Source organism: Procambarus clarkii, chromosome 80, assembly GCF_040958095.1.
Source record: "Procambarus clarkii isolate CNS0578487 chromosome 80, FALCON_Pclarkii_2.0, whole genome shotgun sequence".
Taxonomy (NCBI): Eukaryota; Metazoa; Arthropoda; class Malacostraca; order Decapoda; family Cambaridae; genus Procambarus; species Procambarus clarkii.
The window spans coordinates 13,051,179-13,069,125 of NC_091229.1; the positions used below are offsets into that span (position 1 = coordinate 13,051,179).

At 44.7% G+C, this 17,947-nt stretch overlaps 1 protein-coding gene across 3 annotated transcripts; it reads left to right on the forward strand.

Annotated features, from left to right (window-relative positions):
- Window positions 1–11,880: 11,880 nt before the first annotated feature.
- On the forward strand, window positions 11,881–15,307 carry LOC123753640 (C-type lectin domain family 4 member D-like). Of its 3 annotated transcripts, none has more exons than XM_045735612.2 (5): window positions 11,881–12,054; window positions 12,598–12,642; window positions 13,117–13,176; window positions 14,475–14,654; window positions 14,754–15,273. In XM_045735612.2, the coding sequence occupies exons 1-5, from the start codon at window positions 11,904–11,906 to the stop codon at window positions 15,005–15,007; spliced, it is 690 nt and encodes a 229-aa protein (XP_045591568.1). In that variant the 5' UTR covers window positions 11,881–11,903; the 3' UTR covers window positions 15,008–15,273. The 3 variants fall into 3 exon arrangements, with proteins under 3 accessions (XP_045591568.1, XP_045591569.1, XP_069171117.1); XM_045735613.2 differs by having other exon boundaries at window positions 13,117–13,170; window positions 14,754–15,257; XM_069315016.1 differs by lacking the exons at window positions 11,881–12,054; window positions 12,598–12,642; window positions 13,117–13,176 and adding an exon at window positions 13,329–13,470 and having other exon boundaries at window positions 14,754–15,307.
- Window positions 15,308–17,947: the final 2,640 nt, after the last annotated feature.

Below are 17,947 nucleotides of genomic sequence, written 5' to 3' on the forward strand. Positions count from 1 at the left end.
TCATGATTTAGGATTTATTTGTAGTTACTTATTATGTAGAAGATTTCTACAATGTAATTGCTTTTCAGTACCAAGGCGACGTCAACCGAGGTGTTAGGCTTCCCACCGTTCCGTGCAACAATTTGCCCTATGCAACACGTCGTCGGTGGAGCGTAGCAACTGATTACACACACCTCACTAGATTTATACCTAAGCTGTCCCTTTTTTATCTGTAGCAATAACTGTAGTTATAGTAGTGATCTCTCAAAGAGATCAACTATACTAACCCATTGATTTACTGATGTTATTCAACAGTATATTGAGGTGCATTTACCTATAATTAATATTCTATAGTCAACCTTATTTATTTTCATATTTGATTTACTCTGGTGAAGAACCAGCAACAGAATAATGCTAGGGATGTATTCATCTTTTAGCATGTAATCCCCCAATTTTGTGTAAGTTAATTTGACTCCATTTATATAAGAATTACAGTCTTACTAAGATCCATAGGACACTAGTTCTAGGGATCAGTTTTCTATTGCTTTATTTTGTTTTCCACTTTTTCTCAAAAAGTGGTGGTCCTTCATAGCTATCGAAGTATATATTTAATTATTTGTTATTGGAGTCAGGTTTTCCCCCACAGTGTGTGTGTGTGTGTGTACTCATCTAATTGTACTCAATTGTGCTTGCGGAGATTGAGCTTTGGCTCTTTGGTCCCGCCTCTCAACTGTCAATCAACTGGTGTACAGATTCCTGAGCCTACTGGGCTCTATCATATCTACATTGGAAACTGTGTATGGAGTCAGCCTCCACCACATCACTGAGTAGTGCATTCCATTTATTAACTACTTTGACACTGAAAAAAATCTTTCTAATGTCTCTGTGGCTCATCTGGGTACTAAGTTTCCACCTGTGTCCCCTTGTTCGTGTCCCACCCGTGCTGAAGAGTTTGTCTTTGTCCACCCAGTCAATTCCTCTGAGAATTTTGTAGGTGGGTATCATGTCTCCCTTTACTCTTCTGTTTTCCAGGGATGTGAGGTTCAGCTCCTTTAGCCTTTCCTCGTAGCTCATACCTCTCAGTTCCGGGACGAGCCTGCTGGCATACCGATGAATCTTCTCTAAATTTGTCTCGTGTTCAGTCAACTTTGACCGAACTCTGAAGATGACTATCTTTGTCTTGTGTTAGGTTCGGTTCGGTCTTTGTATTGCGTCTTGTGTGTGTGTGTGTGTACTCACCTAGTTGTGCTTGTGGGGGTTGAGCTCTGGCTCTTTGGTCCCGCCTCTCAACCGTCAATCAACAGGTGTACAGGTTCCTGAGCCTATTGGGCTCTATCATATCTACACTTGAAACTGTGTATGGAGTCAGCCTCCACCACATCACTTCCTGATGCATTCCATTTGTCAACCACTCTGACACTAAAAAAGGTCTTTCTAATATCTCTGTGGCTCATTTGGGCACTCAGTTTCCACCTGTGTCCCCTAGTGCGTGTGCCCCTTGTGTTAAATAGCCTGTCTTTATCAACCCTGTCGATTCCTTTGAGAATCTTGAATGTTGTGATCATGTCCCCCCTAACTCTTCTGTCTTCCAACGAAGTGAGGTTCAATTTCCGTAGTCTCTCCTCGTAGCTCATACCTTTCAGCTCGGGTACTAGTCTGGTGGCAAACCTTTGAACCTTTTCCAGTTTAGTCTTATGCTTGACTAGATATGGACTCCATGCTGGAGCCGCATATTCCATGATTGGTCTGACATATGTGGTATATAATGTTCTGAAAGATTCCTTACACAAGTTCCTAAAGGCCGTTCTTATGTTAGCCAACCTGGCATATGCTGCTGATGTTATCCTCTTGATATGAGCTTCAGGGGACAGGTCTGGTGTGATATCAACCCCCCAGGTCTTTCTCTCTCTCTGACTCCTGAAGTATTTCATCTCCCAAGTGATACCTTGTATCTGGTCTCCTGCTTCCTACACCTATCTTCATTACATAACATTTGCTTGGGTTAAATTCTAAAATCCATTTGTTCGACCATTCCTGCAGCTTGTCCAGGTCTTCTTGAAGCCTCAAGCTGTCCTCTTCTGTCTTAATCCTTCTCATAATTTTGGCGTCGTCAGCAAACATTGAGAGGAATGAGTCTATAAACTCTGGGAGATCATTTACGTATATCAGAAACAGGATAGGTCCAAGCACAGAGCCCTGTGGGACTCCACTGGTGACTTCACGCCATTCTGAGGTCTCACTCCTCACAATAACTCTCTGCTTCCTATTGCTTAGGTACTCCCTTATCCACTGGAGCGCCCTACCAGTTACTTCTGCCTGTTTCTCCAGCTTATGCATCAACCTTTTATGGGGTACTGTCAAAGGCTTTCCGACAGTCCAAACAAATGCAGTCCGCCCATCTATCTCTTTCTTGCTTAATCTTTGTCACCTGATCATAGAATTCTATCAAGCCTGTAAGGCAAGATTTACCCTCCCTGAACCCATGTTGATGGGTTGTCACGAAGTCTCTTCTCTCCAGATGTGTTACTAGGTTTTTTCTCACAATCTTCTCCATCACCTTGCATGGTATACAAGTTAAGGACACTGGCCTGTAGTTCAGTGCCTCTTGTCTGTCACCCTTTTTAAATATTGGTACTACATTAGCAGTGTTCCATACTTCTGGTAGGTCTCCCGTTTCCAGTGACCTACTATACACTATGGAGAGTGGCAAGCAAAGTGCTCCTGCACACTCTTTCAATACCCATGGTGAGATTCCATCCGGCCCAACAGCTTTTCTCACATCCAGCTCCAATAGGTGCTTCTTGACCTCATCTCTTGTAATTTCGAACCTTTCCAAGATCACCTGGTTTGCTGCCACCTCTCCTAGCGCCGTGACTTCTCCCTGTTCTATTGTAAAGACCTCCTGGAACCTTTTGTTGAGTTCTTCACACACCTCTTTGTCATTCTCTGTGTACCTGTCCTCGCCCACCCTAAGTTTCATCACCTGTTCCTTCACTGTTGTCTTCCTCCTGATGTGACTGTGTAGTAGCTTTGGTTCTGTCTTGGCTTTATTAGCTATATCATTTTCATACCTTTTTTCAGCTGCTCTTCTCACACTAACATACTCGTTCCTGGTTCTCTGGTATCTCTCTCTACTTTCTGGTGTTCTGTTATTACGGAAGTTCCTCCATGCCCTTTTGTTCAGCTCCTTTGCTTTCATACATTCCCTATTAAACCACGGATTCTTCCTTTGCTTCTCTGTTTTTTACTGTTGGGCTGGGACAAACCTGCTTACAGCCTCCTGACATTTTTGGGTGACATAGTCCATCATGTCTTGTACGAACTTGGTTCCGAGTTCTGTGTCCCAATGTATATCCCATAGGAATATGTGTGTGTGTGTGTGTGTGTGTGTGTGTACTCACCTAGTTGTACTCACCTAGTTGTGTTTGCCGGGGTTGAGCTCTGGCTCTTTGGTCCCGCCTCTCAACCGTCAATCAACAGGTGTACAGATTCCTGAGCCTATCGGGCTCTATCATATCTACACTTGAAACTGTGTATGGAGTCAGCCTCCACCACATCACTTCCTAATTCATTCCATTTGTCAACCACTCTGACACTAAAAAAGGTCTTTCTAATATCTCTGTGGCTCATTTGGGCACTCAGTTTCCACCTGTGTTCCCTTGTGCGTATTCCCCTTGTGTTAAATAGACTGTCTTTATCTACCCTATCAATTCCCTTCAGAATCTTGAATGTGGTGATCATGTCCCCCCTAACTCTTCTGTCTTCCAGCGAAGTGAGGTTTAATTCCCGTAGTCTCTCCTCGTAGCTCATACCTCTCAGCTCGGGTACTAGTCTGGTGGCAAACCTTTGAACCTTTTCCAGTTTAGTCTTATCCTTGACTAGATATGGACTCCATGCTGGGGCTGCATACTCCAGGATTGGCCTGACATACGTGGTATACAAAGTTCTGAATGATTCTTTACACAAGTTTCTGAATGCCGTTAGTATGTTGGCCAGCCTGGCATATGCCGCTGATGTTATCCGCTTGATATGTGCTGCAGGAGACAGGTCTGGCGTGATATCAACCCCCAAGTCTTTTCCTTCTTTGACTCCTGAAGAATTTTCTCTCCCAGATGATACCTTGTATCTGGCCTCCTGCTCCCTACACCTATCTTCATTACATTACATTTGGTTGGGTTAAACTCTAACAACCATTTGTTCGATCATTCCTTCAGCTTGTCTAGGTCTTCTTGAAGCCTCAAACAGTCCTCTTCTGTTTTAATCCTTCTCATAATTTTAGGGTCGTCCGCAAACATTGAGAGAAATGAATTGATACCCTCTGGGAGATCATTTACATATATCAGAAACAAGATAGGACCGAGTACAGAGCCCTGTGGGACTCCACTGGTGACTTCACGCCAATCAGAGGTCTCACCCCTCACCGTAACTCTCTGCTTCCTATTGCTTAGATACTCCCTTATCCACTGGAGCACCTTACCAGCTACACCTGCCTGTCTCTCCAGATTATGTACCAGCCTCTTATGCGGTACTGTGTCAAAGGCTTTCCGACAATCCAAGAAAATGCAGTCCGCCCAGCCCTCTCTTTCTTGCTTAATCTTTGTCACCTGATCGTAGAATTCTATCAAGATTGTAAGGCAAGATTTACCCTCCCTGAACCCATGTTGGCGGTTTGTCACGAAGTCCCTTCTCTCCAAATGTGTTACCAGGTTTTTTCTCACGATCTTCTCCATCACCTTGCATGGTATACAAGTCAAGGACACTGGCCTGTAGTTCAGTGCCTCTTGCCTGTCGCCCTTTTTGTATATTGGGACCACATTCACCGTTGTCCATATTTCTGGTAGGTCTCCCGTCTCCAGTGACTTACTATACACTATGGAGAGTGGCAAGCAATGTGCCTCTGCACACTCTTTCAGTATCCATGGTGAGATCCCATCTGGACCAACAGCCTTTCTAACATCCAGATCCAGCAGGTGTCTCTTGACCTCCTCTCTCGTAATTTCGAACTCTTCCAAGGCCGCCTGGTTTACCTCCCTTTCTCCTAGCACAGTGACCTCACCTTGTTCTATTGTGAAGACCTCCTGGAACCTCTTTTTGAGTTCTTCACACACCTCTCTGTCATTCTCTGTATACCTGTCCTCGCCTGTTCTAAGTTTCAATACCTGTTCTTTCACTGTTGTTTTCCTTCTGATGTGACTGTGGAGTAGCTTTGGTTCGGTCTTGGCTTTGTTTGCTATATCATTTTCAAAACTTTTCTCTGCTTCTCTTCTCACCCTGACGTACTCATTCCTGGTTCTCTGGTATCTCTCTCTGCTTTCTGGTGTTTTGTTATTCCGGAAGTTCCTCCACGCCCTTTTGTTCAGTTTCTTCGCTTCCATACATGCCCTATTATACCATGGATTCTTCTGTTGCTTCTCGGATTTTTCCCTTTGGGCCGGGATGAACCTGTTTACTGCCTCCTGACACTTTTGGGTAACATAGTCCATCATACCCTGTACGGACTTATCTCTGAGGTCTGTGTCCCAAGGTATTTCATTTAGGAAACTTCTCATCTGTTCATAATTTCCCTTTCGGTATGCCAGCCTTTTGATTCCTAGTTCTTTTTTGGGGGAGATAAGTCCTAGGTCTACCAGGTACTCAAAGTTCAATACACTGTGGTCACTCATTCCCAAGGGCGCTTCCATCTTAACTTCTCTTATATCCCACTCGTTTAGGGTAAATATCAAATCAAGCATTGCTGGTTCATCTTCTCCTCTCATTCTTGTTGGTTCTGTGATGTGCTGGCTTAGAAAGTTTCTTGTTGCCACGTCCAGCAGCTTAGCCCTCCATGTTTCTGATCCTCCATGCGGGTCTCTGTTCTTCCAATCTATCTTCCCATGGTTGAAGTCTCCCATAATTAGTAGTCCAGATCCATTCCTGCTAGCAACAGAAGCTGCTCTTTCTATTATGTTAATGGTGGCCATGTTGTTTCTATCATATTCCTGTCTAGGTCTTCTGTCATTTGGTGGTGGATTATATATGACTACGACTATAATTTTTTTCCCTCCGTTTGTTACGGTACCTGCTATGTAGTCACTGAAACCTTCACAGCCCTGAATATCCATCTCCTCAAAATCCCAGCCTTTTCTTACCAGCAGAGCTACACCACCCCCACCTCTTCCTTCCCTCTCTTTCCTCATAGCATAATAGTCCTGTGGGAACACTGCGTTTGTTATCGTTTTCGTGATCTTTGTTTCTGTGAGGGCTATTATGTCTGGGTTTTCCTCTAGTACCCGTTCTTCAAGCTCATTTGCTTTATTTGTAATTCCATCTATGTAAGTGTACATCGCTTTGAGGGTCACTTTCTTCTGTCCCTTCTCAAATCGCCTCCTTGGTGAGTGTTCTGCTGGTGGGGGAGGCTGTTCCATGGGTGTAAGGACCTGTGAGGTGGATAACAGGGTCTCAGATGATACTGGGATGAAGGGCGGGGGATCCGGTGAAGGGGGAGGGACAGGGAGGGTATGGGGTGAAAGGGGAGGGAGGACGGGAAGGAAAGGGGGGAGGGAGGACTCAGGAGGAGGGGAGGGGTAGAAGGGTGGGGATTGGGTGTGGGGGGAGGGAGATTTGGCTGAACATTTGAGTGGGGGCAGGGAGGGTTTGGGGTAGGGGTTTTTTTTATGCAGAGGAGGGAGGCGGGGTTGTCCTCCCTTCTGGTGTTACTGGGTAGCTAGTTGTGGGTTCCCCCCTCGCTTCTGGGGGTGTTGTGTTGGGAGCTGTGACTTCCTGGTTTTTCCCTCTCGCCCTGCGCCTCTTTCTTGCTTCTGCCGCCACGGCTCTCTCCTCCCTTGTCATGTCTCTCTGGAGGAATACATTTTTTAATTTTCCCACGTTTTTCAGGGAGCTCTTCCTTGATAGGATCTTCTCCTTTGTGCTCTCGTTTGCAAACACTATCTTTATCATTCGGTCTCGGTCTTTGTTGTACCAACCTAGCCTGAAAACCTTCTCAATGCTATGCTCATCCCCTTCCATGTCAAGTGCCTTTAGTACTTCATTCACTGCTGCTTTGTCCTTGTCATTCCACTCTGTCCTATTAGAGCCTTCCTGCTCTTTGATACCCACAGCAACCACTGATCTGTTCCTTTCCAGCAGTTGGCTAGTGGAACGTGCCGCCACCTTGTGTGTGTGTGTGTGTGTGTGTGTGTGTGTGTATGTGTGTGTGTACTCACCTAGTTGTGCTTGCGGGGGTTGAGCTCTGGCTTTTTGGTCCCGCCTCTCAACCGTCAATCAACAGGTGTACAGGTTCCTGAGCCTATTGGGCTCTATCATATCTACACTTGAAACTGTGTATGGAGTCAGCCTCCACCACATCACTTCCTGATGCATTCCATTTGTCAACCACTCTGACACTAAAAAAGGTCTTTCTAATATCTTTGTGGCTCATTTGGGCACTCAGTTTCCACCTGGATCCCCTTGTGCGTGTTCCCCCTTGTGTTAAATAGACTGTCTTTATCTACCCTATCAATTCCCTTGAGAATCTTGAATGTGGTGATCATGTCCCCCCTAACTCTTCTGTCTTCCAGCGAAGTGAGGTTTAATTCCCGTAGTCTCTCCTCGTAGCTCATACCTCTCAGCTCGGGTACTAGTCTGGTGGCAAACCTTTGAAACTAGTCTGTGTGTGTGTGTGTGTGTGTGTGTGTGTGTGTGTGTTTACTAGTTGTGTTTTTACGGGGGTTGAGCTTTGCTCTTTCGGCCCGCCTCTCAACTGTCAATCAACTGTTTACTAACTACTTTTTTTTTTTTTTTTTTTTTTTCCCACACCAAACACACACACACACACACACACCCCAGGAAGCAGCCCGTGACAGCTAACTAACTCCCAGGTACCTATTTACTGCTAGGTAACAGGGGCATTCAGGGTGAAAGAAACTTTGCCCATTTGTTTCTGCCTCGTGCGGGAATCGAACCCGCGCCACAGAATTACAAATCCTGCGCACTATCCACCAGGCTACGAGGCCCCATAGTGTGTGTGTGTGTGTGTGTGTGTGTGTGTGTTTGTGTGTGTGTGTGTGTGTGTGTGTGTGTGTGTGTGTGTGTGTGTGTGTGTGTGTGTGTGTGTGTGTGTGTGTGTGTGTGTGTGTGTGTGTACTCACCTAGTTGTACTCACCTAGTTGTGTCTGCAGGATCGAGCATTGACTCTTGGATCCCGCCTTTCGAGCATCGGTTGTTTACAGCAATGACTCCTGTCCCATTTCCCAATCATACCTGGTTTTAAAATTATGAATAGTATTTGCTTCCACAACCTGTTCCTGAAGTGCATTCCATTTCCCCACTACTCTAACGCTAAAAGAAAACTTCCTAACATCTCTGTGACTCATCTGAGTTTCAAGCTTCCATCCATGTCCTCTCGTTCTGTTACTATTCCGTGTGAACATTTCGTCTATGTCCACTCTGTCAATCCCTCTGAGTATCTTATACGTTCCTATCATGTCCCCCCTCTCCCTTCTTCTTTCTAGTGTCGTAAGGCACAGTTCCCTCAGGCGCTCCTCATACCCCATCCCTCGTAGCTCTGGGACGAGTCTCGTTGCAAACCTCTGAACCTTTTCCAGTTTCATTATATGCTTCTTCAGATGGGGACTCCATGATGAGGCGGCATACTCTAAGACTGGCCTTACGTAGGCAGTGTAAAGCGCCCTAAATGCCTCCTTACTTAGGTTTCTGAATGATGTTCTAACTTTTGCCAGTGTAGAGTACGCTGCTGTCGTTATCCTATTAATATGTGCCTCAGGAGATAGATTAGGTGTTATGTCCACCCCCAGGTCTCTTTCACGCGTCGTTACAGGTAGGCTGTTCCCCTTCATTGTGTACTGTCCCTTTGGTCTCCTATCTCCTAGTCCCATTTCCATAACTTTACATTTGCTCGTGTTGAATTCTAGTAGCCATTTTTCTGACCATCTCTGCAATCTGTTCAGGTCCTCTTGGAGGATCCTGCAATCCTCATCTGTCACAACTCTTCTCATCAACTTTGCATCATCCGCAAACATCGACATGTAGGACTCTACGCCTGTAAACATGTCGTTAACATATACAAGAAATAGAATTGGTCCCAGCACCAATCCTTGTGGTACTCCACTTGTTACTGTTCGCCAGTCCGACTTCTCGCCACTTACCGTAACTCTTTGGCTCCTTCCTGTTAGGTAGTTCCTTATCCATGCTAGGACCTTTCCTCCCACCCCCGCCTGCCTCTCGATCTTGAACAGCAGTCTCATGTGCGGTACTGTATCAAAGGCTTTTTGGCAGTCCAGAAATATGCAGTCTGCCCAACCATCTCTGTCCTGTCTTATCCTCGTTATTTTATCATAGAATTCCAGAAGGTTTGTTAGGCACGATTTCCCTGTCCAGAACCCATGTTGATGTTTGTTCACAAACCTAATGTTCTCCAGGTGTGCAACCAGTCGTAGCCTAATTATTCTTTCCAGTATTTTACAGGGGATGCTTGTCAGTGATACAGGTCTATAGTTAAGTGCCTCCTCCCTATCGCCTTTCTTGAAGATCGGCACGACATTTGCCTTCTTCCAGCAACTGGGCAATTCTCCTGACATAAGTGACTCATTAAAGATCATTGCCAGAGGCACGCTGAGGGCCTGTGCTGCTTCTTTTAGTATCCACGGTGATACTTTGTCTGGTCCAACTGCTTTAGTTGCATCTAGAGTTGTTAACTGTTTCATTATCTCCTCTGCTGTCACCTCTATATCTGATAGTCTTTCATCTAGGGTAACCCCTTCCAACAATGGGAGCTGCTCAGGCTCGGTAGTGAACACTCCATGGAAACTGGCATTCAGTGCCTCGCAGATTTCCTTGTCACTTTCAGTATATGCCCCCTCTGTCTTCCTTAGTCTTGTCACTTGGTCGTTCACCGACATTTTTCTTCTTATATGACTGTGTAGTAACTTAGGTTGTTTTTTCGCTTTGATTGCAATATCGTTCTCATAGTCCCTTTCCGATGTTCGTCTTATGTTAATGTAATCGTTCCTAGCTCTGTTGTATCTGCTTCTGTTGTCCTCTGTTCTTTGTCTTCTGTACTTCCTCCACTCCCGCCTGCTGGCCATTTTTGCTTCCTGACACTGTCTATTAAACCATGGGTTATTATATTCCTTCTTATTTTTTCCCTTTACCGTTGGTATAAATCTCTCTTCGGCCTCCTGGCATTTCTGTATGACTAGGTCCATCATATCTTGGACTGTTTTTCCTCTAATTTCTTCCTCCCACTGCACTTCATCCAGATAGTCCCTTATCCTCATATAGTCCCCTTTCCTGTAGTCAGCTCTCCTTTCCCAGATCTCTTGTCCCATGGTCATAAGTTTGAATTCCATCATGTAGTCAAAGACTAGGACACAATGGTCACTGGCCCCTAGAGGTATTTCATGCTCTAAATTCTCGATATCTTCTACGTTCTGGGTGAAAATCAGGTCTAATAGGCTCGGTGCATCTCCTCCTCTTTCCCTTGTGTCTTCCTTCACATGTTGTGTCAGGAAATTCCTGTCTATAACATCTACTAATTTTGCTCCCCACGTTTCGTCCCCTCCATGGGGATTCCTTGATTCCCAATTTATCTCTCCATGATTTAGGTCCCCCATGATCAGCAGCTTCGCTCTCATTCTGTGGGCTAGTGTTGCTGCCTTCTGCAGTTCATCTATACATGCTTTGTTGTTGTCATCATACTCCTGCCTGGGTCTTCTACTGTTTGGTGGGGGATTGTAGATTACCAAGATCACAATCTTCCTCCCATCTACTGTCAGAGTTCCATGTATGAAGCTTGTGCACTCATTGGTAACTCGATTTCCCAGGTCTTCAAACTTCCATTTCCGCTTTATTAGGAGTGCTACTCCCCCTCCCTGTCTCTGTGTCCTCTCTTTTCGTATCACCTGGTACCCTTCAGGAAAGATTGCATCTGAGATCATGTCATTAATTTTAGTTTCCACAATTACAACTATGTCAGGATCTGCTTCACTCACTCTTTCTTTTATCTCTTCTGCTTTATTAGATACCCCATCAGCATTGGTGTACCAAACCTTGAGATTCTTCATGGAAACTCTTGTACCAGAGTTCTCCCTTTCTCTGGGGGTCTGGGGGGATCTGGGGGATGTCTGGGGGGTGATTGGGGGCAGGGGGGATCTGGGGGATCTGGGGGGTGTCGGGGGATGACTGGGGGCGGGGAGGGTCCGGGGGATGTCTGGGGGGATCCGGGGGGTGTCTGGGGGGGTCCGGGGGGTGTATGGGGGGTGAAAGAGTTCAGGAGGGGTGCTTGGGGGGCTACTGGGGGCTGGGCTTCTAGGAAGGTAGGTAGGAGGGTCTGGGGTAGGGCCTGGGTAGGTAGGTCTGGAGTAGGAAGGGCATACTGGGTCTGAAGATTAGGGAGGGCATAGAGGGGTTGGGAGATAGCGTAAGGTTGGGAGTCAGATAGAGGTTGAGAGGTTGGGAGGGGGAAGGATTGAGGGGGTGGGGGGAACCTCCCACCACCCTCGCAAGGGTGGGGGGTCACATGGAAGGAGAGGGGATGAGGAGGGGTGAGGGCTGGGTAGGCTTTGGGTGTTGAGGGGATGAGGGCTGGGTGGGTTCTTGGGGTTGAGGGGATGAGGGCTGGATGGGTTTTGGGGGTTGAGGGGATGAGGGCTGGGTGGGTTTTGGGGGTTGAGGGGATGAGGGCTGGACGGGTTTTGGGGGTTGAGGTGATGAGGGGGTCCTTGGAATGTGGAATGAATTTGACTCCAGTGGGGTCAGAGGGGTCAAGGGATGTGTTGGGGAGATAACCAATTGTGTGTGTGTGTGTGTGTGTGTGTGTGTGTGTGTGTGTGTGTGTGTGTGTGTGTGTGTCCTTCCACGGCGGGCGAGCGTATAAATAGAGCAACGGGTGTCTGCCTCACTCCCCCAAAGATCACCGAGAGGTCGCCATGGCAACTTTCTCAGCAATCCTGCTGTCGGTGCTGGCGCTGGTGACGGCTGCCCAAGAGATTCAGACACTTCAAGATCTATCCAACACGCTGCTCCTCAACCAGCTGGCAATGTCCAACATGCTGGCTGAACGCGACTCCGGAACCAGAGGTAAGGAGACAACTGGAGCAGCTTCACAGTCACGTAGGAGCTGTCGAAGTTTACTGTGATGGAAATTGTTATCCAGATGGATGATAGAGCTGGTGTTGGAGTGTGGTGTGGCAGTAAGTGTAGCTGAGATGGATGACAGAGCTGGTGTTGGGGTGTGGTGTGGCAGAAGGTGTAGCTGAGTTTGATGATGCAGTTTGTGTTGAAGTGAAGTTCACTTATTATATATCTTTAAAACAAATTTTTCTTTTCTAGTCAGTACCTTGGTCAGTTACTTGCTCATTTAATTTCAATTTCCTTCTCAATGGTCGTAATAATTTGTCATTATTATTACTTAAGCTGATCACAAAGTTATCATTAAGATAACAGACACCAAAGGTTCAGGAGATAACAGACATTGTAGGTTCAGGAGATCACAGGTATTGTAGGTTTAGGAGACAACAGAAGGATATATGACAGAAGCGACCAAGACTACTTAAACTACTGTTAACTCTATTCATTACCGACCATGTTATTGTAATGTGGTGTTCGTCGTTTATATTTCAGTAATAAGAGAGTGGCTGAACGACCTGCAATCAAACATTACCTCCGGTGAGTGGCTCTTGTGTTTGTATACATTGTCTTGTTCCTAATATGTTCATGTCAACTACCCACAAGAGAGTATGGTGCAATCTGGCTCATTACTAGTACACTTTGCTAGTGTGGTGTGGCAGAAGCACTCTGAGGAGCCAGACATTACTAAAGGACTGCTTAACTGTGTATTGGCATTACATTTGATATGTATATATTATACTGAGTACGGTCTTTCTCAGTTAAGAGTTCATCCTCTTAACAGAAATTCCTCTTATGGGTGTCAAGCGCCTCGACCAGTTTGAGGATCACTGCTCTGGAGGATCATTGAAACTTTTACATTCTGATTTTTTAACAAATTCTAGATGAATATTTTATTGTTTAATAAAGTGATTTTAAACGACTCTTCTTGACTGATGAATGTCAATTTTATAAATATTTGGTTTTCAAGATCTTAATCACAAATGAATCACATAATTTGTTTTCCCTTTCCAGAAATAGCGGCTTTGCAGAACGTTGTTAAAGCTAATGGTGTTCCCCAAGATGCTGGTAAAGGTAATATTGTTCCCCATGGTGATAGTGAAGGTTATGGTGTTGTCTAATATGATGGTGAAGGTAATGGTGTTCCCTAATATGAAGGTGAAGGTTATGGTGTTCCCTAATATGATGGTGAGGGTTATGGTGTTCCTCAAGATGATAGTGAAGGTTTTGGTGTTCCCAAGATGCTGGTAAGGGTAATAGTGTTCCAGCATAATGATAGTGAGGGTTATGGTGTTCTCCAAGATGATGGTAAGGGTAATAGTGTTCCCCAAGATGATAGTGAAGGTTATGGTGTTCTCCAAGATGCTGGTAAAGGTAGTAGTGTTCCAGCATAATGATAGTGAGGGTTATAGTGTTCCCAAAGATGATGGTGAGGATTATGGTGTTCCTTAATATGATGGTGAGTGTTATAGTTTTCCTCAAGATGATAATGAGGGTTATGGTGTTCCCCAAGATGATGGTGAGGGTAATGGTGTTCCTTAATATGATGGTGAGTGTTATGGTGTTCCCTAATATAATGGTGAGGGTAATAGTGCTCCTCATTAGAGACAAAGAAGTTATAAAACAGCATCACTATCAACAGCATTATCCAAAAACGTCACGACGAAGTTGAAAACAGCTCATCATTGCAACCACCAGTGACCGTAGGAGGTTGCACACACTTAAAAGGCATCATCCCTATTGATGAGTATATAAATTAATTTAACATTAAATATTCACTTGTTTGATTGTCGTTTTTAACACTAAGAGAAGGCACATGTCGTGTTCGAAAACTGTTCCCTTGTTTATCTGACCTTGTAGTTCCATTGTTCACCTGACCTTGTAGTTCCCTTGTTCACCTGACCTTGTAGTTCCATTGTTCACCTGACCTTGTAGTTCCCTTGTTCACCTGACCTTGTAGTTCCCTTGTTCACCTGACCTTGTAGTTCCCTTGTTCACCTGACCTTGTAGTTTATAGGTCTCATTAGCCAAGAGCTCACCTCACCCGAGCACAAGCCTAACGTGACCTTCATGGCAAATTACATTCTACTAAAAATCTTAAGTAATGTTTCATTGAATATGTTGACCAGACCACACACTAGAAGGTATAGGGACGACGACGTTTCGGTCCGTCCTGGACCATTCACAATCGACTTGAGAATGGTCCAGGACGGACCGAAACGACGTCGTCCCTTCACCTTCTAGTGTGTGGTCTGGTCAACATTCTTCAGCCACGTTATTGTGACTCATGGCTTTCAATGAATATGAAAGCCTCGACACAAGAGATGCATAATATATTAATCTGCATGAGTCTTGTGCTCTGTCGTCCACAGGGGTCGTGGAGTGCATGACACCGTTTGTGGACGTGTATGGTCACTGTATCTTGGTGGAGACGGCAATGACGGGATCTTGGGAAACAATGAGACGTCACTGTCAGCAGAAGGGCGGCGAGATTGTCAAGGTTGACTGTGGCAACTTCATGTATTACCTCGTCAGGTACCTTCACAGTAACGGTGAGTTATTCAGCTCAAGACCTATGTCGTTCCTGAAAACTGTATTATAACAATAATTTCTTTCTGATAATATTCACCTGTTCTTCAATATGTCCGCAGGTCTGGCTAAGTTGTCTTACTGGGTCGGTGGGAGAGATGAAGGCCACGAGGGATCTTACTTCTGGACTGATGGTACCCAGGTCAAGATGGGAACCCCCTTTTGGGGTGACGGCATTACTGACAATATTCAGGAGCCCGACGGAGGAACCGATCAAAACTGCATGATGATGTACAATGAAGATCATTATTTTTTCTTCGATTTTGTTTGCAGTGGCAGCCTTGCAGTTATTTGTGAGAACCTGAAATTGTCCTAGGAACAATACCTGTCTTCTGTCTTTGAAGTATCAGGTGCTTTATGTCCTTGGAGTAACACCTGCCTCATGACCTTGGAGTAACACTTGCTCCATGTCCTAGCACTAACACCTGACTTGCGTCCCTCGAGTAGCACCTCCGAGGCCTGGCAGGTCATCACTAGGACCGAATGTGTAACCTGGAGCATTTATCTAATTCAATATGTAATGATAACGTGATAAAGTGATGAGCTCTTTGATTCATATGATAAATTATAATATACATGATTAATGAGAAAATAATTTGAGGTTCCTACAACTTGAATTGCACATGAGCACTCCTCCAAGCTGTACACCACATGAGCACTCCTCCAAGCTGTACTGCACACGAGCACTCCTGCAAGCTGTACACCACATGAGCACTCCTCCAAGCTGTACTGCACATGAGCACTCCTCCAAGCTGTACACCACATGAGCACTCCTCCAAGCTGTACAACACATGAGCACTCCTCCAAGCTGTACTGCACATGAGCACTCCTCCAAACTGTACAACACATGAGCACTCCTCCAAGCTGTACACCACATGAGCACTCCTCCAAGCTGTACACCACATGAGCACTCCTCCAAGCTGTACTGCACATGAGCACTCCTCCAAGCTGTACAACACATGAGCACTCCTCCAAACTGTACAACACATGAGCACTCCTCCAAGCTGTACACCACATGAGCACTCCTCCAAGCTGTACTGCACATGAGCACTCCTCCAAACTGTACAACACATGAGCACTCCTCCAAGCTGTACAACACATGAGTACTCCTCCAAGTTGTACAACACATGAGCACTCCTCCAAGTTGTACAACACATGAGCACTCCTCCAAGCTGTACAGTACTTTCAGCATGAGCACTCCTCCAAGTTGTACAACACATGAGCACTCCTCCAAGTTGTACAACACATGAGCACTCCTCCAAGTTGTACAACACATGAGCACTCCTCCAAGTTGTACAACACATGAGCACTCCTCCAAGTTGTACAACACATGAGCACTCCTCCAAGCTGTACAACACATGAGCACTCCTCCAAGTTGTACAACACATGAGCACTCCTCCAAGCTGTACTGCACATGAGCACTCCTCCAAGCTGTACAACACATGAGCACTCCTCCAAACTGTACAACACATGAGCACTCCTCCAAGCTGTACACCACATGAGCACTCCTCCAAGCTGTACTGCACATGAGCACTCCTCCAAACTGTACAACACATGAGCACTCCTCCAAGCTGTACAACACATGAGTACTCCTCCAAGTTGTACAACACATGAGCACTCCTCCAAGCTGTACAACACATGAGTACTCCTCCAAGTTGTACAACACATGAGCACTCCTCCAAGCTGTACAACACATGAGCACTCCTCCAAGTTGTACAACACATGAGCACTCCAAGTTGTACAACACATGAGCACTCCTCCAAGCTGTACAACACATGAGCACTCCTCCAAGCTGTACAACACATGAGCACTCCTCCTAGCTGTACAACACATGAGCACTCCAAGTTATACAACATATATTATCACTCCAAGTTGTACATCACATGAGCACTCCTCCAAGCTGTACAACACATGAACACTCCTGCAAGCTGTACAATATAAGAGCACTCTTCCAAGCTGTACAACACCTGAGTATTGCTTCGAGCTAAATCATTAAATAATCCAATTTTCCTTAACCTAACCCATAACTAGGGGCTTATCTTCCCTCCCCTTACCCCCCCCCCCCCACCCTTTCCTCGAAAATTAGGATAATTAAGGTAAGAATATATTTTCACATATTATCCAAATTTATCCTACTTTAACTCTTATTTATCCCTAATTTATCCCTAATTAACCCTAGAATATCCCTAATTAACCCTAATTTGTCATATTATCTTATTTAATGCCATAATCTTAATTTATCCAAATTCGACTCTTATTAAGTCATATTATCTAAATTTATCCCTGATTTACCGTTAATTATGACATATTACCCTAATTTATAATAATTTAGAAAATGTAGAGGGGGTCTTATCTTCAATATATAGTATAATTTCCAGGTGAAGGGGAGGTGGGGGTATAAAGCCCTTAATTACGGGTTAGGTTAAGGAAAATTGGATTATTTAATGATATATATATAGAGTGAATCGTATCGCTTTCCTAAAAATATGTGTAAAATGGAGTTCAGACCGAGGTGTATAAAGTTAGGTAGAGGCTGGTTAAGTTGAGCTAATGAAGAGAAAATGCCCAATAAAAACACATTTCCATTAACCCGGGTAATTGAGGTTTGGGTTGGCTGGCTTGGTTATATTGATGTAAAAACAAACAAAAACAAACATGGCTAAGAATAAGATGCAACATTGAACCAAGATTCCGGTATCAGAGGTTAGGTCCAGGGCGTTAGGTTGATGTAAAAAACAACACTGTCCCAAAAATACGATACATTTAACGTTAGGTCAAGGCAGGTTAGGTTCATGGTTGTCGAGTCCATATCCAAAACAAAACATTGCCAGGAATATTGAACAAAGATCCTGGCAGGTTAGGAACAGAGTACCTGAGTTGATGTGTAAAACAAACACTTTTCTAGCAATTCAGTTGTAATATTGAACATATATCCAGGCAGGTTAGGCACAGGGTAGTTAGGTGCATATTAAAAACAACACTTTTTCTAAGAATATAGATACAATATTCAACAAAGATCCAAGCAGGTTAGGTACAAGTCATTTAAGTTTATACCCATAATCAATCCTTTCAAAACAATGAAGTTGCAATTAACTCATAATCACAATATCTCTGTAATCAATTTGAACGTTAGATCACTAGGTAAACACTTCGATGATGTTAGTGCCTTGATTGAAGCTATTGACAACAAATTCTTTTATTATACTTACTGAAACATGGTTGAAAGAGGATACTACTCAGCTCTTTAACATGCCTA